The sequence below is a fragment of the Vespa crabro genome, chromosome 8 (genome assembly GCF_910589235.1).
Source record: "Vespa crabro chromosome 8, iyVesCrab1.2, whole genome shotgun sequence".
NCBI lineage: Eukaryota > Metazoa > Arthropoda > Insecta > Hymenoptera > Vespidae > Vespa > Vespa crabro.
In genome coordinates, this window is record NC_060962.1 from 2,228,238 (window position 1) to 2,251,668 (window position 23,431).

Below are 23,431 nucleotides of genomic sequence, written 5' to 3' on the forward strand. Positions count from 1 at the left end.
AAATACATGCTTTTTAAAAATTATTTTTAAATAAGAATGATTAACTTGTGCTTATTAGTTTAGAATACTTTTCTTTAGACATCTTGTTAATAAATATTTATATATATATATATATATATATATATAATGTTTATTATTAAATATTAATAGGGAATCATTCTCCTAATAAAATCTAAAAATAAAGTCGACAAAAATAAAAACATTTTTTATATTAACTTCATTAAAAGACAAAATCTTATTTTGTATTATTGTTAAAGAAAATTATTCGCTCAGTTATGCATATTATTTTATCGAACTCTTTTTTATTATAGAAATATATTCAATAACCTATTATACAATAGATTTTCTATTTAATTTTTTCAACTATTATTAACTATTATTATTAAATATTATTTTAAATATTATTTTATTAACTATTATTATTAAATATTATTTTAAAATATTATTAACTATTATTATTAAATATTATTTTTTAACTATTATTATTAAATATTAATAGGGAATCATTCTCCTAATAAAATCTAAAAATAAAGTCGACAAAAATAAAAACATTTTTTATATTAACTTCATTAAAAGATAAAATCTTATTTTGTATTATTGTTAAAGAAAATTATTCGCTCAGTTATGCATATTATTTTATCGAACTCTTTTTTATTATAGAAATATATTCAATAACCTATTATACAATAGATTTTCTATTTAATTTTTTCAACGTATAGACTACGAATATTAATCAAGCGTTTTGATATTGTTATCACATTTCTCGTTTAACTTTTGTACTAATTTATTTTACAAACATATTGTGTAGGAGTGTATTGAATATTGGATCTGAAAAAGAAATGCTTTACATATTGCAATTATCACGAATTAAGGTTGAAAATTTTCGATGCCGATTTTTTTCTGAATAATCTTTTTTATTCCGAACAAAATTTTGTTATATTACACTAGAGAAAAACAAAGTCTTATAGCTCGTATTAAATTGGTTTTGTTTTTTTCTTTTCTTGTTTCTACAAAATTGATAATTGAATTTTTCAATGAAATTATGCGATTCCTTCACTGTATATAATTGGATTTATAAATTATATCGAATGTTTAGAGATTGTATTCTTCTATTTCCTCATATTTCACCATTAACAACTTTCAAGGACCATTACGATTGTCAGTACCATTTGCCAAAAACTTTTTTCAGATCTTTTGGGTTTTACTTTCACCCTTAGTAGTTCAGTTTTTTCTTTTCTTTTTTTTTATTAGGGACTGAAGTAAAGACCGTAGGTCTCTAAAAAGAAAGAAGAAAACCATACAGAGGGGTTAACGCAATAAATTGTCTTCAAGTCGAAAACTGTGATGGTGGTAGTACGTTGCCATTGGCCAAATAACTTTTCTAACTTAAAATGAAAACTTTTAATTCAAATGCGGAAGATTTATTCTCACGTCTCAACGAAATTTATCTTTTAAATTGTCAAAGTCACATAAGTGAAATCAATAATAATCTCACGTATGCTGAGTCTCATGTATGTTAGTAATAATTAAAATGTAGTAAGTGTTTCTTGCAATTAACAGAAGCCCTCCGATTTACACACGAATAATTTTCCTTTGATTTTATATTTCACCGAGATATATACAATAAAGTTTACAATTTCATCCTGTACACATGCATACATATAGAATCAACTTTAAAATTTTATGTTATAGTACTAATGAAGAAGAAACAGTTAATAATATATATATATATATATATATATATATATATATATATATATATATATATATATATATATAGATTCCTGCCGAGTTATTTGCGAACATATTAGATGGACCGGAAAGTAATGTCGTTTCTGCACATGTCGATATTTGATTGTGATTAAAAATAAAAACTTGTTAAAAATTTATTCGTTTGAATTTAATTTAAGAAAGCGACATTACTTTCTGGTCCACCTAATATTACAAATCGAAGTTTTATCAGTCATTATTATAACGATTATTGTCTTTATACGAAAACTTTTTCAAATAATTATAATGCTTTTTCGTTTGATAAGTTTTCGCAAATCGCTCAGTACGAATTTCTGAATGAATTCTTAATCGTTCAAAGTTTTCAGACGATCTTGCTTGATAATTAAGACAGATAAAACTTGAATATTATTTTCGACTAATTATATTTTTGGGGATAACTTTTCAAGGACAATACTCAAGTATTTAAATTATATTTATATCTTAGTAATAATTATTCTCATAGTTGATTCAGAATCCATTTAAAAAAAGAACTTTCTTGCTAATATTTCTTCGGCAAAATTAACGAATTTTGACAATAAGAAAAAAATAGACGTAGTCTTTGTCGAAAGAAGTCGAGTGTAACATTTTCGATTAGTTTCGTAGGTAGGCTCACAAAAATTAATGGGGTGAACTTCAATCGGCTTGTTTTATTTTTCTTTTTTTTTTTTTTTTTTAATTAATATCCATCAAACAATTTTACAGTAGAGAAAATCTTGATCGTACGTTTTTTTGCTCGCGTAAATTCGCACGTTTGTCCTTGACATAGAGAATAACGAAAAAAAAGAAGAAAAAAGAGAAATGAAGTCAAACAAATCGCAACGCGAAACGTATATATATATATATATATATATATATATATATATATATATATATACACATGTATATTCATACATTCACATATACATACGTATATATATATATACAAAAGCTGAGTTAAAGTCTACCTACGTAAGTATATATGTATGTATACATCTAACGGGTGACCTACTTTTCCGACGTATCGCATCGCACTTTTATACTGCTTTATTCGCATGAGGACTCTTCGTCACGTAGGCTTAATGAAACGGTACGGGGCCGAATCACCACCGAACTTTCAATCTATTTGACGAGTCGGATATCTTGCGAGCCTCTCGTACTTTCAAATTCCAACTCAAAATTCCTTCTATATAAATATCTCCTTTTCGCGAAACGTTACATAACAACAATAAACGAATTTTTCAAATAAAATCATAACTACGATGTATTTTCTAATTTTGATAACGAGAGAACAAGAGCTCTTTTTCTTTTTTTCTTTTTTTTTTGTCTAATTAGTTTTGTCTAATTAGTAGTACATGAAAAATACAAAAATTATTAAAATTAACGCAATGATATAGTTATATACTATTTTGTTGATGTGTAGTTTATTGTGATATATGAAAGATAATATAAAATTGGACTAGAAAATGTTTGATTCTAAAATTTAATGTGTCAACTTTTTTGTTTTTCAATATAACTCTTTTTTTTTCTTTTTTAAGTGTAAATATCCATATAGGTATATGTAGATTGGAATATTAAATACTAATGGTTTGATGGAATAATTGTAAAGGTAAAGATTTTATGAAATATTTGGAAGAAATGGAGATCTTATGTACGAAAATGAGAAACGACAAATTCGATTGATGGTTCCAATTTTCTCAATTCTAATCCAATCGTGTCGAGCAGCAAGTGAATAGGAAAATTGCGAAAATTCCTTTTGGCGACGCACGTCTATTTCTTGCGCGTTAGGAGAACGATCAAGATGCAATGGTGCCGAATATTTTTTCGTCTGATTGCGTCATTTTTTTTAAATCTTCCTTTCCTATCGAATATCTTGTACTTCACTGAAATGGAGTGTTAAAAAAGAAATTGAATGTAAGGAGGTGGGAAGTAAAAAAAAAAAGAAAAAAAATGAACGTTGGAAGAAGAGGGACTAAATGTCGAGAAACTTTCTTCTTCTTACATTTCCGGCGAAGAAAATTCTCGATCCTTTTAGTTCGTTGGATTATCCTGTCACACGCAAAATATCGTCGATGTGTTACCTTCGCTATTTTTCTCGCTTTCATAAAGTTTCTGCGGAAGCGAGGCATGAAATTGCAAGAAACGTAGAGATTCTTCTACGCCGAGTAACAAATGAGTAGATACTCATCATCATCGTATTTCTACTTACTTATTTTACTATTTTTCATCTTATATTTCTTCCATTAAAACGAAAACTAAAGCATTACCGTCTTTTTTCTTTTTTCCTTTTCTTTTTTTTTCTAAAAAGATTCATCTCTTTCTGGCGAACGTAGAACGTAAAACCTTGCAGGTCTATTAAACTCATAATTATTTAAGTTTAAAATTTAAGTTAAAAAGTTTGTTTTTCCTTTTTTTTTTATCAATATCACAATCATACTTTATATATTTTTCTAACAATTGCAATAGCTATACGAATACTTATAATCACTGTTTATTTGAGTTTCTTGTCCTTTCAAAAATCCAAGTTCTTTCAAATTATCTATCCAATAAAATCGAACGACTTCGGAATTGTTGTTATTAGGGTATCTTATTGCTGAATTTCCTTCGGTCGAGTTGGCAAAGTTTCTCATCTACAAATGCGTACGAGAGAACACATACGCATATATTCATGTGAGTAAACTGATGTGAGCGTACGTGTTTGCGTTTTCGAGAGACCATTCATTTTCTTGAGATACTCCTATAGCCTTCTCTTCTTTCCTCTCTCTACCCTTCCCTTTCAAAAGATTTCAGGCTGGAAGGGTCTTCCGATGCTAAGCTATTGAATAAGGTAGAACGACCTTACTTTTTCTTTCTGCGTCTTCTTAAAAGTTTTTCTCACCATGTTAGGTCAATAAACTCACAAATGTGCTAACCTTTTTCAATTTTTCCAAGTTTATAGATTGGAAAAGTGTAAACGTACGATGGTTTAAGTCCCATAACAATTTTTTCATTTAATAAGGAAACTTAAACATAATGATCGCAAATTGCTTCCGCAATGGTTTTTTCTTTTGCTTTTAAACATTTTTTCATAAATTTTTAGTATTAACTTCCTAAATTTTCTTTCTAAATTTTTAAAACCTCATACCTATGATATTGAAGAGACGTCTGTTTTATAATTCGATGTAAAAATGAGACTATAATCACTTCGATCGATTTGCAATACTTTCGAGTTTCGATCGTAATAACTATGTTTATTTTCTCTCCAAGTATATAGTAGTTTAATTTGTAATTTGAAATTGTTGCTTCACTTAATTTTGTTTCATTTTTATTTACACACACATATATATATATATATATATATATATATATATATATACATAGCGAATAAGAAAATGATTTATATATCTTGAAACGGATATCGATTGAGATAAAAGAGTAATGTTTTGAAGAGGAAAAGGGCAATGCGAGACGTGACGTTACCTATGTATATTTTTCATTTCAAACGGAAGAATAAAAACAAAGAGACGAAGAGGAATGAAAAGAGCGGAAGTAAGAAGGACTCTTATCATTTCTGGAATGTCGCCAGTATCGTAACATGGTGACTCGTTTGATGTGTTGGTAAGCAGCACGTTGAGAGCTGAGTGACCTTCATAATAGATTGCAACTTATTGAAGCTTTATGTTCTATTTCTCCCTCCTTCTTTCTCTTTCTCTCTTTCTCTTTTTCTTTTTCTTTTTCTTTCTTTTTCGTACTCTATCTCTCTTTATTTTTTAGCTTCGTCGTGGAATCTGTCATTCTTCAAAGAAAAGAATAAAAAAATAAGACGAGAAACATTTGAGATTTAAAACCACTCTTAATTTTATTTTCTTGTTTTAATTAAAATAATTTCTACCTTTTGATACCGAAATTTAAATTATTTGCCTTTCCCATTGCATCGCGTTCTTTATCGCTAGTCGAACTACGATATTAAGGAATTCCGATCTCTTGATTGTATGAAAGGAATATCGATTATTATTCCATTGACCTACATATTTCAGAGTAAAATCACTATACTTTATTTCAAAGAAATGTTTGGAAACGTTCAAAATTCTGTAAGGTGAAAGTTCGTCAAGAAAAATAATTTGGACTGATTTAATTAAAAAATGATAAGAAATATCAAGTAATTATTTCATTAAAAGATAATTGTATTTACTAAAAAATAATGAAAACAATTTCTTGCTATTTGATCGCTATCAACTTATAATTAAAGAGATCTTTGTCTATGTATAATTGTATTTTATTGTTCTCTAGTTACATCTATCTTTCTTATGGATAATAGTTTCAATGAATCGATCGTATTAAAATTAAGCACGCTTTCCTCCGGAAAGTTTCTTTCCTCTTTGTTTAATAGACTAACGCTATTTGATTTGTCAATGTACGATATGGCACGAATAATAATTTGAACTATTGATCATCGTTTCAATATGCGTTACTATTGTCAAACGAAAACTTTACAGTCTTGAACTTATTCTTTCGTTGTTTCTTATGTTATCCGTTCGACGTTTCTTATGTCATCGAATTTGTATGAAAATGAATTAAATATTTGATACTTTATTTTCTATACTCTTTTTTTTTTTTTTACTAAATATTGTAAGAAAAGACAATTCGTTGTTTTTTTTTTTCTTATTTTCATCTCACTTCATTGATTTCTTCGTCGGCGTAAAAGATAATATTCAATATTTTATTTTAGCATTGTTGTAACAAACGATATGATAACGAACGACTACCATTCGAGAATATTCCACTTTAAATCAAAGCTTTTCATCAAAAATGAATCCCTTAACGGCAATCCCTTTTCTTACCGTATGTTTTCGATGGAACCTACGAGAATCTTTCTAAGATCTTGAAAGTGGAAGAAAACAAGGATTGAGAGACTATCGTCTTCCGGGAGTCATTTTATTGTACTACTTTTCTTCGATACAAGAAAAGCGAAAAAGGCAGGAAGATAAAGAGAGAGAAAAAGGAAAAAAGAGAAAAAGAGAGAAAGAGAAAGGGAAAAACAGTGAGAGACAAGCATGAAGTTGAGAAAGTAGTGGTAGCGTTAGAAAAAGAGAAGAGGGCTTAAATTCCAACTTGAGGATCGAAAGTTTGACCACCTTTTAACTCTCTCTGGAAAAAAATCCCTTAACGATGAGTTCGTGAGACAAAGAAAGAAATAAAGAGAGGGACAGAACAAAAAAAAAGAAGAAAAGAATAATTCTTTTATTTATATTTATATTTTTACTAGAAAATTTATTTATATATTTCTTGTATATTTCTATAATATATCATGCAAAACAAAAAGAAAAAAAATAATTTAACGAGATATGTAAATGGCACGAATTCAAGTTATTTCTTAAAATTATTCTTACGAAAAGTTGAAGAAAACAGATAATGACTAATTAGTAGGGCTGTAAAAAGCCAATGAAACGAGACGGTTTTAAATCGCGAAGGGTCTAATTGATCATAATTGGAATTAGCTATTCACAGAAAGTGCGAACAATAGGAAACAACGGGAAAAAATTGCAATGTGCCTTCTATTTCCGTCTGACCTTAATTAACGTAATACATATATTCATGTCAACATTCTACTACCATTGCCACTTTACTACCAGTCGATACTTTGGGCTAATGAGTACGTGGTTTTCAGCACTGATACAAAGTGCCATCTCCTCTGATACAATCCACCTTCTTTCTCTTCTTCTTCTCTCTCTCTCTCTCTCTCTCTCTCTCTCTCTCTCTCTCTTTCTCATCTGTATATCTTGGATAAAGATTATATCGCTTTTATTGTATCTTTTCATCATTTTTTTTAAGTACATACTTGTTTATCTTTTATCAAGAACTTATTGCCGAATAAACAAACATGAATTTATTGATTTGTAATTTAAAGAAACTATGTCGGCGAATTAGGTTGATATTTCTTGAGAAAATTGAGAAATTTTAATAAAAGAAAAACAAGGTAGATAAGAAAGATGAAAGACGCATAAAGAGAATATGGAAGATTATTGATCGAATCTATGAGAATGAGAGAGAAAGAGAAAGAGAAAGAGAGAGTTTGCTTGGCGATCTTTCGTTTATCTCTTGATCTCCTCTTTCTCTGATCGCTAAACCGAAGTCCTCAGGCGCTTATCGGTGGCATTTAGACGAAGGGTCGACGAAGGGTCAATTGATGCTTCTCGTTTTCTCTTTTCTTCTCGCAAACAATTAGTCACGCATGCTTTTTTGTTCTTTTTATCTCAAAGAAAATATAGCCGGTAATATGACCGATGAAAAAATTCATTGATCGAGGTAAATGACAAGAAAAAAGATTTTTATATGGAATAGATTTTCATAAAAAAATTTGGGAATTAACTTTAATATTATTCGCTATTGCAAACAACAATTATTTGCGAAACGTTAATTTTTTCAATAATTTCTTTGTTTAAATTAGAATTTTCTCACTTTTTTCTAATGAACGGAATTTTGAAAGAGATCGTTATCTTTGTAATATTTTAGGAAGGTCCTTTTGATATAACGGGTTGGTCAGAAATAAAAGTTGTTAACTGTTTTTCGGTCTAGGTAGAATTCGTCGCTTTGCAAGCATGAACAAGATGGAATGGATGTGAGATGTGGGTGAATTGGAGCGGCATCGTTAGTTACAATCGGTAACAAAGCGATTGTTCATAAACGCAATGGCAAGCAACATGGGCGCTCGGTGGAGCTTTCGCGATTACAACGAGAAAAATTAAGGTCGATTAACTCAATTTTCGAATGAGTACTGTTCGCATTGAGAGAATTTTTTTTAAAACAAAATCGAAAATGAAGAATTCATTGAAAATATGTCTTTTGTGAGTAACTATGTACATGTCTTTGCAATTAAATCTTTGATAATTATCAAATTAAAATTATAACATGATGCTTCTTAAACTTCACATATTTTCATAGAGTTCTTGAAAAAATTAAAAAGAAGCTGTACATAAAAAAGTTAGTGGTAAGTTAATTAATGAATTTTTCTTAAAGAAATTTCGTAGCTTTACGACATTTTAACTCGTCTTAATTAATGAACGTTTTATCATTTAGCTTCTTTAATTGCTCCTTGACGTCGAAATGCATATTCCCCTGACAGTACGTTCCAATTATTTTTCTTTTTTCTTTTTTCTTTTTGCAAGAACTAAGTTATTATTATTTATTTCATTATACTGGACCGACTTTTAATTATTAATCATTCGCCGAATTTAATAGAAAGAAAGAACGAATGAAAAAATGGTGAAATTAATTATATTTGATGAGTGAATGTGAAATAAAAATACATCCAACGTTCTACTCCAATCGCATTTGCAATTCCCTAGATTAGTTATTATTTGGATTAGATTAGATATCACTTAACGTTGCATTAACTATTTTTATTTCTCATTTCTTATAATTGATATTACTACGCATTTTACGAGCTCTTTCGTGTTAGTCTATGGTGTTTTGTACCAAAAATTTTCGAAGACCTTTAAGAAAATAAATAATTCAAGTAAATCTGCCTATAAATTTCATTGCAATCAGAATAACGAATTTAATTCATTTTTTTTAGTTAATTTACAGAAAATTTCATGTCGACTTTCACGAATCCGTAAATCTGAGGTGTGAAATAAAAATCGATAATATGAAATTTTAATGAGTTTTAACGGTTTAAAATATATGCAAAAACGTTGGTGCCATAGTTTTCGATAATAATTGTCATCCTTTCGTTATCGTAATAAAATGTATTTTCTGTCTCACGATTATTAACGGAGGATTAATTTTTATTGATCGAACAGGGATACTCACGAAATTATTAAATTAAAAAATCATTCGTATAATGACACTCTTGAAAACAGTTTCTCAATTTAATATAACAAAAATAAATCTATTTTTCGATTGATCGTAAACTCACAAATTAATTATCTATTTATTTAATGAAAAAATTATATAAGAATGAATTCTTTTAATTACGAATTAATCATGAACTTTTGAGCAGTTGGAATATATACGAGGAATAGAAAAATAATTCGATCGATTTTTGTAGACGCTTTTAAAAAGCATAGTATCGTCTGCAAACTTTGAAGACAATATACTCGTATATCCTTTGATTCATTTAGCATAAATAGGTGATACTACCTGACTGCGTTGACACACGATCGATTCCTTTCACTCATCTTCCTTTCTTTCTTTCTCACTCATTTACTTTCTTTCTCTTTCATTCTCTATCTCTCTTTCGTTCTCTCTCTCCCCCTCCTTTCTCTCTTTCTCTCTCTCTTTCTCTCTCTTTCTCTTGATGGAACCTTTTAATGGAGCTAAAAGCGAGCGGTGAATGTCAAGCGTATGTACACTCGCATAGCGAATCATTCTTCTTCCGTAAGAGGATTGTCCAGACAGGACGTAGGATTTGTCCGATAAAGAGCGAAAAAGCAGATAAAGGGTTCCGAAATTGGAACAATCTCTATCTTTCTCTCTCTCTCTCTCTCCTTCTCTCCATCATTTTTTTCTTCTTTTTGTCTTTCGATCTCGTACTTGACCCTAAAATCATCCCCGACCGACCATCCAATCGTTCGAAGCGTTTCATCGACTTTATTCACGGTTCGATATTCAATGCAAGAAGCGTTTAATGAAAGTAGATTGTGCCCTTTAAGGAACAATACCACTATTCTTTCCTTTCCCATCTTGGTCTTCTACAATTAATCGTGGTTCATCTTTTGGTGTTGAATTCAAATACGATAAAAAATAACAGGACGCATAATATACATATCTTTCTTTTATTTATTATTATTGTGTGTTGTATGATTTGCATAAATAATATACATTTACAATATAGGTCTATAATAATTATAAGATTTTGATAAAATTATAGATATAATAAAAATTGACTATAATAAGATTAAGGAGTCTTTACAAAATATTTACCTTAATAGATGTGTGTGTATATATATATATATATATATATATATATATATATATACATATTTAAAATCACATACGAATCTAATAAGTTTATTTTTTCTTGTTTTTGTACAGCGTAACATAAAGAATGTAAGCTCAATATTTCTTCACTGTAATAGAATACGTTTAGGTTTTTAAAATATTCATCCTAAAACAAATGAATTCAGTGACCCACAATAAGGTGTCATGTCGAGGGCACGACTTATTACCTCTTGAACGGTGGATGTCCCATGCAGCTGCACTCAGCGTGATAAATTAGTACGTCGTACTCATCACCTTAACGTATGGTTTGATTTCTAACGAGCGAAACTTCGATACGAGACGTCGGTACTATTAATGTCTAGCTATGTATATTAGCTATCATCGAATATGCATATCTATCTGTGAGTATATATATATACTCAATATATACTCAATATATATTCAATACTCATATATATAATACTCATATATATAATACTCATATATATAATACTCATATATATATATATATATATATATATATATATATATATATATTGCGTGTATGTGTAGTACTTCTACCTGCTTATACATTGAAAACTTTATCGTTATCCACCGATGTCTTTTCATTATCAAGAATAATAATGTATCATAAGTTATGATGCAAATTTTCAAAAGAAAATGAATTGTAAATTTGAAAATTAAATTTATCTCATTTCATCTAGGAAATTTCGTTCTAGTATTCTATAGAATATAGGGAATTTAAAAGTTGGTTTTATGTTACAAAAGATAGGATAAACCCCAGTCACGATTTCATTCTTTTACGCACCGAAATGTAGAATATTCTATCATGTATTGTATTACGTATTCGTGACACATTGGTTGAACTTCTCGCTGGCTAAACTTTACGCTATATATCGAAATATACACTTTTATCATCATTCTATAAATTATTTCCTTCGTAATTTCGAAAGATAATTTTTAGCATATCGTTCGTTCATTTAATTGGCATGAAAATAACATAGTTACAAGGTATTTGTTATAATTAACGCAAAATTATAGGTAACGGTAAGTGACCTTAACGATTTTTGTCTTGCGAAAAGGAGCAAGCTAACAATTAGTGTGATACACGATCTAACATTTTGTCACAACATTCTCTCCCCTATCTCAGTTTTCTAACGTGAATCGACTTTTAGACCTTAAGGTTACGCCTAGTAAGATACAGGGCTTACTAGTCAACCCTTTACGAGGAATCTAACCGCGAATAGATTAGTTAGCTTCTTTGTTTGACAATTAATAATTTATCGTCTACACGTTATACGTATGCCGGGAACTAAATATTCTGCTTAAATGCAATTAATGTGTCCCCAATTTTCTCGGTAAAAAATTCAATTCTATCTATTTTCTACTTGTCTAATTTCTTTTTTCTTTCTATCTATCTTTTCTTTTTCTTTTTTTTTTTTTATTTTTTAATTTTCAAGCACGCATTTTCGTACGATAGAAAGAAAGAAAGAAAGAATAGGTTACGTAATAACATTTTCTTGACGAATTGCCTCCATATTTTTTGCAGAGAAATAAAATTCTTACAAACTTTATTTAATTTTTATTGTACGAACATTCTCTATTTTTTTCTCTATCTTTTTTTCTTTTCTTTTTTTTTTTTTAATTCAACATATTGAGAACATCAAGATATTTAAATGTTAGATGCTTTTAATATTTCTAATGAAATACTATAGTCGATTAAAGGGACGTGTTACAATAAGCACACGGAAAGAATTGGACAACTATGGATCGAATGGGAAATTGATTCTCGATTAATTAAATTTCTCGATGAACGTGATTTTATGCTGATGAAAACGTACATATGTATTTTCTTTCTTTCTTTCTTTCTTTTTTGCTCGATATATAGATTCATCGGTCGTAAATCATTTAATAACGATTTCAAATATAATAATTTTAGATCGATGTAATTTCAAGAAAAATACAGCCATTTTAATCTTCCTTGAATCTTAATGATTCAAGAAGTAGGGTTAATGTTCTTTATAAAGTTAAGAGATATAGAAAACGTAGAAGCTATTTATTTTGTCCGAAATTTCTTTTGAAATCTTTCCCTCACTTTCGAGTCCCTTCGCCTTTGGCTTTCGTAGAAACGTAACAATATAAGTGACCAAAGAAACAACTCGTGTGGTTAGCTCCTGTGAAATATAAAGGTATCGTGGGTCCTATTGTATCTCGAATTACTTCTTCGAGAATTTAAATTGTCCCCTGGACGATGATACCTTGAAAACTCCTGAAAAAGGGAATTCATGTATCATCGCATTTGTCAAAGTTCTTCGAATAAATTTCATTTGTATCATTTATATTTCATATTATACTTACGTAATAAATGATCTTTTGTATAATAAATATTCTTCTCTTTCTCTCTCTTTCTCTCTCTCTCTCTTTCTCTCTCTTTCTATTTCTCTACTTGCAGGATTATTTATATCATCTAAGATATAATAATTATTCATTATTAATGAATTATCTAAGAAAAAAAGAAGAAAATCTTGTTTTTTAAATCTTACTATTACCTTCTACGTTCCAGCGACGAAACAGAGTAACCGGAAATTCGTCTGGTAGATGAATTTCCGTCGAAAAAATACCATCGAATTGGTCCTATCTTTCATGACAATGGCTCGTATCGTCTATTTCATAGCTCCTCTTAGGTCGATGCTACGAGCTAGCGGCAAACACTCTTTAACGAAACGAGAGTTCATCCATAGTGCTAGCAAGCGAATTTAGTTGTCTTTTCTCGACGAGAATGACGACGAAGACGACGTTGAGAGACGTTCTCGATTGCCACTGGATGACGTCTTTCAGTTTCCTCTTTCTCTTTGAAAACTTCGCCCAGTACTTTTCTACCACTATGTCAGCTTTTATTTCCACTAGAATGAGAAAGGTTTCTCTTTTACCGGATAATTTAGAAAGGCGCGAACTCCATGCCAACGTAGCCTTTATTGACTCCTTCTATCTCCGATTTAAAAAGCTTTACTTTGGTACAGGTATCTAAATATATGCATATCATTATATGTGTATGTATTTAATGTAAACCACGAAAATTCGTAATTACAAGTAAAATATTCAAATAGGTATTATACAATCAACTTATGGTTTAGTAAATTTAGTCAATTATGTGTGATAATCTAAAATGTTATGAAGGCAATCAATAACGAAAATTGACGGACAGGACCAATTTCTTTTGACTATATTACATAAGTTTATCACTTATATAAACTAATTAAGATTAAAAAATATGGATTAGACTAAACACGTAAATATGTGATACGATTCATGCGAAATATGTAAATCGTGTTTGAATTTCAATCTTCCTATTCGATTTTAATTCGATAATTAAATTGTAATCATAATAATTTGTATTTTAAATTCTACATTTTTATGATGATATATCTTAATTTAAAAAATTTTCATTAGGAATAAACGACATATTATTTCTTTAAATAAATTATTTCGAAATATTATAATATCAGATAATTGAATATATTTCAATTATGTCATTATCGAAATAATCCATAATTGTTATTGCAATTTTAAAAATTACCGCAATTTGTAGATACGTATATTTGTAGATATAAATTATTAGATTTAACTAATTTAAGTTATTTTTTATTACAGCGTACCTGTGGCAGAATGTAAGTCAGATAGCAGAGGAGGAAAAGGTCAAGGAGGTCGACCAGCTCCTCTTTTACGATCGAGGACTTTACCTGCGATAGTTACACCAGTAAATATACTTCAAGCTCAGATCGATGCTCAATACAACTGTAAGTATCTAATATCATACAAAAGTTTAAATTTATATCGATGTTAAATACAATAGGATGATAGTATAAAAAAAACATTAGACATTAGTATAAAAAGCGAGTAACAATCCAATCAACGAATAATCATTATTATAATACCTATCGTTTTTTATTTTTATGAAAACCACCACGAACTATCAAAGTGCACCATAGGATTTGAAATCGGCCATTAAAGCACTTTAACGTTATTTGTAAAATATAACTGTAGCGGTAATAAAATTTGAATTTAAAGGATTTATTTGAGATCATATTTCATAAGATTTACCTGTGCAGTCTCAATTTTTTTCTCTGAAACTAGAATGATATGTTCTGTGAGTATATAAATATCATATAAATATGAGCCGAAAAGTATTTTATTAAAAATTCATATACATTTGGTATAGAATTTAAAATCATCATTATGTTTTCTCGTAAGTATTAAAATGGTTATAATTTATGCAGTATCAACTACTTGGAAGGAACATTTGGAGATTCGTACTTAATTAATATTTCGATTGCAAATTTATAAAACAGAATTATAAGACCAAAGTGTTAGTAAAGTTTGGCGGGAAATAATTGAAATACTATGCCATTCGTTCATTCAATTTTAACGAATATGTTTCGTTCATTCATTCAATTTCAGCATCGACGACGGGCGTATCGATCACGCCACCCACCACGGATAATGCAATCTCTGCAAAACGTGGAAGTACCACACCACACTCTACCAAACTCCTTACTCCAAGGATATCTTTCACAGACGATACGATAGGTAACAACCAATCAGAGTTGCTTTTCAATTCTAAAGTTACATCCCGATTCGTAAGGCTTTGATAGCTTTCATTATGTTTACTCGAAGGAGAAATTACGATCTCTATTCTTGGTAATTCTCTTAACGAAGGAATGAAATTGCCATTTATTTATAAATGCTTAATTAATTTCGATGATATGTCGAAATAGAAAGAAGTCTTTTTATTGTTCATTATCTTGATCAAAGTTTAGTATCAAAATAATAATTATTTCGTAAATGAAATTTTCATATTTAATTAAGATCAGTTATTAAAATAACTGTTCGTTAATAAATTGGTAGTGTAATGAGAGTTCTAAAAGCTTTTTACAATAATCTTTGTTTTAGAGTTTAATTTTTATTTTTATATTTAAACGAATAAACGATCACATATAATAAACAAAGTTTACTTTTAATTACAACATTGATTTATTAATTTTCAATTTATTAATTGAAAATTGATTTATTAAATATTTTAAAATTATATAAAGAATTTGAAAGGATATTTGCAAACGTAATTTTTCTAAAATATCGGAAAATTTAGGTTACTTTGAATAGAATTCCCGATTTTAATACTTCTTTCCAGAACGTCGTGTTTCTGACACTGGTCCTGGAAGCAGAGAATTCCCGAAGGAACACTCGACAAGAAGCGGTAGATTGAGCACCTCTAGTATTGGTGGTTCGCAACCTTTGACCAGGCTTGCCAGGCTTTTGAATCAAAGGCCAAGTTTCACGCCGAGCGATGAAATCCCACGTCGTCTCTCTTGGGAAAGGTATTAAACGACGTATACATACCTATGTATATACACACTCATATGTATATGTGAGTAACATATTAGTTCAAAATGTTTCCTGTGTTCTTTAAAATGACATTTTATTCAGTCAAATAGTCTGAAAATAAGATGATATTTTGAATAAATTTAGAAAAAAAGTTAAAATTAGAAATTTAGTGCGTCATTACAAAACTTTAACAAAGGTTTTATTAGGATAATTAATATTAAAGAAATCGATATTTCACCGACAATTTAGAGTAATTTGTTCAATGATCGTAACTGATTTCATAATTAAGAGTTTTCTATTATTTACAGGTTACATAGAAATCGATTATATTCGTAAAATGTATAAATTCGATTTTAGACATGTAGATGTCAATTTTTATTATGAATTTTAGGAAAAATGATAAATTAAGTTAATACTTTTATAAAATGGTATAGTTTGTTTGTTCGCTTGGTATATTTCGTTTTTTTTTTTTTTTTTTAGTAATCGGATCTATTATTTCTCTCTCTCTCTCTCTCTCTCTCTCTCTCTCTCTCTCTCTCTCTGTCTCAATATTTTCGTGCTTGTTTTAATTCGAATATTTTGCAAGCTTCTCCACTCGTCCAATGTTAACAAATAAACGTCGATTTGGCGTAAGTTAATGAAGAGAGAGACTATTTTCGCCATGCTATCCAATTTTTTGGATAGTCGATACCTTTGGATAATCGAAATGCGTTTTATCGGCACGTCTCAACATTGAGAGTGACGATATCCGTAAGATGATATCTCGAAGAAGAGCTGTCAGTGACACGTGAGCTAATATTTAAAGACTATATCGATTTATTTTTTAAGTAGTCTACTATAACTTGGTGATAGAACTTGGATTTATGCTCGCTAGAGCTTTGACACGAATTCGAAATTTCAAAAAAATTCAATTATTCGCTAGTAATTTCGCACATTCTAGTCATGATCGATTTTTCGATCTATAGTACCTTTCAACGTAGCAAAGCGTATACTATAAAATAGACTGCCTTCGACAGGATATTTCAGAAAGGATGAATGGAGTATTGCGCATCGACGAATTCGAAGGTTTTTTGTTAGTTCGACCTGAATTTTGAATAAATGAATTATTGTTATACTTGGATTTCTTCTAGCATTTCAATTATTATAACTTCGGAATAGAACAAATAATAAACAAGAAATAGTAATTATTTTCTTTGGAAAGTTTGTTTTCTTGAAAAGTCTATTAACTGGGGACGACGAGTAAACTCGCCACGAATATTTCACGTCCACTCTGACAAAAGAATAAATAATTCTTTTCACTTCAGTAGAAAGAAAGAATATATATATATAATAATTAATATATAAATTGATATATATATATTATATATATATATATATATATATATATATATATATATATCTCTATATATCAATTTATTATCTTACGATCCATTAATTTATTCAAAAATCTTTACCACCCTCCTAAGCATCTTATATGTAATTCAAATAAATTTCATATATCCACGTTAGTCAATCGAAAATTCTCCCTGGTTATTTTACAGGTGGATAATACTTCAAAAATAAATATTAATAGAATACGAGGAAGAAATAATATTCAGATGGAAAAATCGTAGTGGCGTAATATTCAATGAAGAAAGAAAAACAAAGCTATTCAACTCACGAAGAATATTTTTTTTTATATAAATTCAATGGAAAATAAATTTTTTTTTTTAAATTTTATAATACCGTATTATATAATATGGTATTAAATTTTATTCTTAACTCATATATGATAGACCAGAGTTCAAATACATATTTTTCCTTCTCTCTCTCTCTCTCTCTCTCTTTCTTTCTCTCTCTCTTTCTCTCTCTCTCTCTTCCTCTCTCTCTCTCTTTCTCTCTCTCTCTCTCTCTCTTTCTCTCTCTCTCTCTCTTTTCCTTTCTCTCTCTTTCTCTCTTTTTTTCTTTCTTTTTCATCTATTTCTCTCCTCATTTATTCTCATATTCTAATTACCATTGTATTTACGTAATTCCGTTGTTTCACGTAGATCAAATCGATGTAACTAGAACAGCACTCTCGTCGATTTAATCACGAGCTAAACGATGTTTTTTACGGCGACGATCCGATGGATTTTCGTCGAAATTCAAACAATCGATGCAAAGGTTACGTATTGGGATATGTAAAAAGAGTAAAGTGAAATAGGAATGGAGTAACAAGCGTGTGTGTTGTAAAGAGAAAGAAAAATACCTGACGTGTCATTTGTCAAGAGTTGGATTGAGAGAGACGAAAAATATTGGAACGATCTGTTGCAGGATGTCTCGTTCGGGTTATTTCTCTTTTTTCTTTCTTTTTTGTTTTTAAAGATTCCTTGGAGTTCACGAACAAGAGGAGGAAAGCTTTTATACAGGCAAAACGATCCACGAAACACGGAAAAGTTCAATTTTCAAAATGGATACATAAAAATGAATGAGAAATGATAAATTAATAGGAAGATTCAAAGCGAAAGAGAGTGCGGGAGAGATAAAAATTCAGTCTCAAAAGTATTTCAAAATGATTTTTTTTTAATCTCCTACACCCTTTCTTACGATCGATTCTGTTTATAAAAACATTAAAGAAATTCGTTAATGAGAGACTCGTTTTTAGCTATTAATTTTGAAACGGTTGAATTTCTTTACATTGGAAAAAGAAATTACTTAATGCTTGATTTGTTTGTTCCTGTAGAATTTGAGGCAAATAGTATGTGATGTTTATTTTGTTCGTTAGCATTCATTCGATGTGATTTTAGCTCGTTCAATAAAATTGTGGTATAAAAGAAAAAAATAGTTAGTTAACGTACGATTATCGTATAATAATACGAATCATTCTATTTAATTATAAAAGTCAAAACACATTTAAATAGTTTTAGAGAAATAACGAAAGTTTCAAAGCAAATCACATTGTAATGAAATCAACGTTAAGGATTAAACATTTAGGATAAAATAATCTTTGATCTCATTTAACTCAATTAAACATCATCAGGATAATTATATCGCAGCAGTTTGATGCGCGAGACGTTGCTTTAAGAAAATTATTCAAGAGAGAGATGATAATTAGTAAGTTTTTTTTCTATATTAGGATTTATTAGTAAATTTTTTGTCTGTAATACGATTTGCTTATCTTGGTGAACGAGAGAAACGCGAGAGGATATTATTTCTCTCTTGGAAAGGAGTTCGATAGATAAGAAAAAGAAAAATAAAATTGAAGAGGACGAAAACGACCAAGAGAGAAATAAAAGAAAAAGAAGAAGGAAGAAACACGCGAGGTCTTCCAAGCATAAAGAATTCTTTTTCTGTCACGTTTATCAGCCAGGAACAAGGACGATCGTTTTACTTTTGAAAGAAATATAGTGTCACTTTGAAAAGAATTACGTTGAGAGTCGAGTCAAACTTAGTTGACTCAAATATACGACTATGCCATTTACGATTGTTAACTATTACCTTGATGAACTTTATTTTTTAATACTCATTACCACTTCTTATGAGAGAAAGAGAAAGAAAAAAAAAGAGAATAAAGATAAAGAAACGTTACTTTTAGTATGACGAATACAAAGAAAATTTTATATTTTTGTTGGAAGATACACTCAAACGATAGTGAGATGAGTTATGATACTCCTAATCGTTGCTACATGGCTGACACATTTCGAAATCGTTTGTCTATCTCTCTCATCTATCTCGTTATATAATCTACCAAAATTAGCATAACCGTTTGGTATATCCCGCCTATATGCAAATTATTAAAGTTTATGATGGTACTAACTTAACTTCATTTTTAAGAAAAAAAAACGATCATGTTTTACTTCTTCATTCATATCTTTATTTCTTCGTGTATATGAATCCATAAAGAGAATTTTATTTCTCGATAAGGACTCACCGACAGCCCTTTAAAATCTTTCCTAAACACATCTCTTCGTAGAATCAATACGGTTTTGTAAAAGGATTATTTCCGCGTATTTCGAAGTTTGTATTAAGAGTGTTCGTATTTTCTCTTTCCTTTTTCTTCTTTTTTCTTTTTTATTTATTAACTTTCATAACATAATTTAAATAATACTCTTCCAATTATTAGAAATAATTTTGTAAACCAACAAATATTTGCAAATATAAAATAAATTAATCTAATCAATAATATTATTTTATAAATATTTCAAAAATTTCCAAGATTCGAACGTAAATTAAATTCTTAGTATATTCATTCGTATGTTCATTCCACAATGTAGAATCTCATATTACTGACAAATTTATTAATAACAAAACAAAGTACTGAAATTAAAAGAGAAATATCCTAATATACAATAGCTAAATCTTAACTTCAGACAAAATATCTATGGTGATAGTTGTAAAGCCTGTTGTACGTCATTAATTCATTTCTAAAGTATGACTTGTCAAATACCTTGAAAATTAATATAATATTTTCTATATAACGATTTTCATCACAAATGAGGATAAACTTAGTAGCATCCCTGTATTTTAATAAACTCTTATGGGAGGTTATAGAGAAGAAAGTAAAAAAAAGAAAAATAAAGTGTAAAGGTCGGTGATATACATGTCTGGAATATCTTCCATCCACTCATAATACTAATATCTTCATTATTTGTATCTCTACACCGTCAGCAGTATTAAATTCTTTCGAAGCAGGGTTTAAGGTTCGAAGTTACCCACATATACCTGTATATAGATATATGCGATAATATATATATAACATAAATCGCAAAAAAAAATTATGGCTATCATCTAAAATGGAAGAGAACAAAAATGTGTGGTGTCTTCTAACACAGACAATTTATTTCTCGAAAAATGGCAAGAAATGACGCGTTTTCGAAAGCTATATACTTGGTGACCTGTTATTTGTCTTTTTCGGCAACTGACGAAATATTTCCTCTTCAATCTTGTCTGGTTAAATCGACGTAAATATTTCTTCCTCCGGTTTTCTTAAGAATAAGGGTTGTTCTAATGACTTTTTTTTTCATAGAAGAAGACATTTTACGAGACAAAATATTCATTGTATGTATCTTTATACATACGTGATTATTCATAAAGAAAAATAGAAAAATCTTGTAATAACGTACCTGATAGTGACGAAAGTTAATTAAAAGAGAACTTCAAGTCGTTAGCTTATAACAGGAATAACAGAATTTGATTGATGCACAATTATAACTTGTAAATTGATTTTCGGTCCAGTATTACAAAGAAAAAAAAAAGGAAAAGAAAAAAGAAGGAGAAAATTAATTGTAGTTCATTTTGATGCTGTATTTGAGCTTGAAATATTAAAATAAAATCCGACATTCTTTGAAATCGTATGTAAATCTATGAGAAAGGAAAAAGTTAGATTAATATCAAAGTTCAAAGATAATTAATTAGTTGGCCTGTTCAAACGGGATTCATCTTCATAATATTAAACGAAACATGGATAAAAGAAAAGAAAAAAGAAAAAGGACGAGAGAGAGAAGATACTTGGTGCGATAGGTCAACGAAAAAAATGGGAGTAACAATTTCTTATTTTGATTCGTTTCGATCGACACAGACGAGACTGCAGTACGACGGGTTCGTGTCTACCTAGAAGCAGTTCCATCGACAGTGTCGCTGAATGGGGCTTGACAGGGGGAGTTGGGACCGTCAGTAGCAGTAACGGATTTGGTGGTGCCAGTAACTATGGGGTTTTTGTTGAACAACCACCACCGAGAAGAAGTCCAAGTCCTTTGTTAGGTACCAGAAGTGACAGGCTCAGTTTGGTATCACCAAATATTGGTAGACGAGTTAAAGGTCATCGGGCTGTCGTAGGTGAGTTTTCAAACTATAATTAACTATTTTATATTTTATATTTTATATTATTCATCGACTTTCTACAATTTTAATAACAAAATCATATTGAAATCATATTGAAATTAATCATCGCGATAGGAAATTAATATAACACTAATTTTGAAGATAAATATAAATTGTAATTGTTTTGTGAAAATTTGAAATTTAATAGATTTTTATATACGATTTATTAGGTAGATATTCAAAGCGTGATTTAAATATATATATATATATATATATATATATGTACACACACATGCATAATATATATACATAAATAAATAAATAAATAAATATATATATATATATATATATATATATATAGATGTATATATGTAATATATTCACTTAAAGATTTATAATAGCAATCAAAGTAATGTCGATTTTCATAAATGCATTTAAACAATAATCGACGGGAATAAATTTAATTTATTTAATTGACTTGAAAATCAATACGTTTTTGTATACAATCGTTTATTAATACTTTAAAACGCATCACTTTTTTTACCCACAGCTATTATGTTCTGATTTTAATGTATCATCGTTTTAACGATTAAACATGCGATTATTTAGATCTACTTAATCTCAATTTTTAATGCATAGTAATTTATCAGTCATTCCTTTATTCTCATAGAAAATTATTGGTTACACCTACATGTTATACCTTTCATGATAATTTTCATGATAAAATAATTATTATATGATAATTAATAAGCAACTATGACCTACATTCTATCTTATAAGATTATTTTCATATCGTATTAAAGTAATCTTAAATTTCTATTAGCTCGAAAATGATGATTTGATTGAAAGAGTTTTATTGCTTACGCAATTTAAAACAATTTTGTTCAATTAATTGATAGGAAAATACTACTTACTACCTACGTTCTGCAATATAATATATTAAAAATAAGTTTAAATATGTCATAAATTCGTATAGACGAGTCGATCTATTAAATTTGTTTCGAAAGTGAATCGAAAATAAATTTAAATTATCCATATATATTGATGTATCTATGCATTGATATATGCATTGAAACTCTGTTTTTAATAAAACGATGACCGATTGTTTTCATGACCGATAATTGCTAGTATGTCACGATACGATTAATAAAGACGTCTGTATATCTGTCTATCTATGTGTACCTGTGGTTTATGCTTGAGAATATATCTGATGAAAACACGTGTCGAAGTTTCCAGAGTAATTAATGCGATGATATCAAGAAGAACGTATTTTGTGGAATTTGAAATAAGACCTTCGCTCACAAGTTCGATATTGTTCAAAGTCGTTTTCCCATTTTAATGGCTTTCACCGTCCACTGCCATCCATCTTTATCCATGATGAATGAACGAGAAACAATGTAATATAAAACGAAACGATAATTTTCTCTCTAAGTAATCTTAATCCGACTTCTTGTTTTATAATTCAAAAGTCTTATAGTAATTGTATTCGATGAAATTTTAAAGACAACGTTCATTTCATCACCAGGAATTATTTATCGTTATTGATTTATTTCTTTTATTTTCGTTATTTAAGATTCCTTAAGTAAAAAACATCTTTACCAGT

General features: G+C 29.0%; 1 protein-coding gene across 5 annotated transcripts in view; it reads left to right on the forward strand.

Annotated features, from left to right (window-relative positions):
- The window catches only part of LOC124426244, a 98,309-nt gene that overhangs the window by 40,496 nt on the left and 34,382 nt on the right, over window positions 1-23,431 (forward strand). For 4 of the 5 annotated variants that reach the window (XM_046967689.1, XM_046967692.1, XM_046967690.1 and 1 more), the window contains 4 exons: window positions 14,320-14,465; window positions 15,127-15,255; window positions 15,857-16,043; window positions 21,587-21,843. In XM_046967689.1, coding sequence (XP_046823645.1) covers window positions 14,320-14,465; window positions 15,127-15,255; window positions 15,857-16,043; window positions 21,587-21,843 — 719 coding nt within the window. The remainder of the gene's footprint in view (window positions 1-14,319; window positions 14,466-15,126; window positions 15,256-15,856; window positions 16,044-21,586; window positions 21,844-23,431) is intronic. The other variant, XM_046967693.1, reaches the window with a different exon arrangement.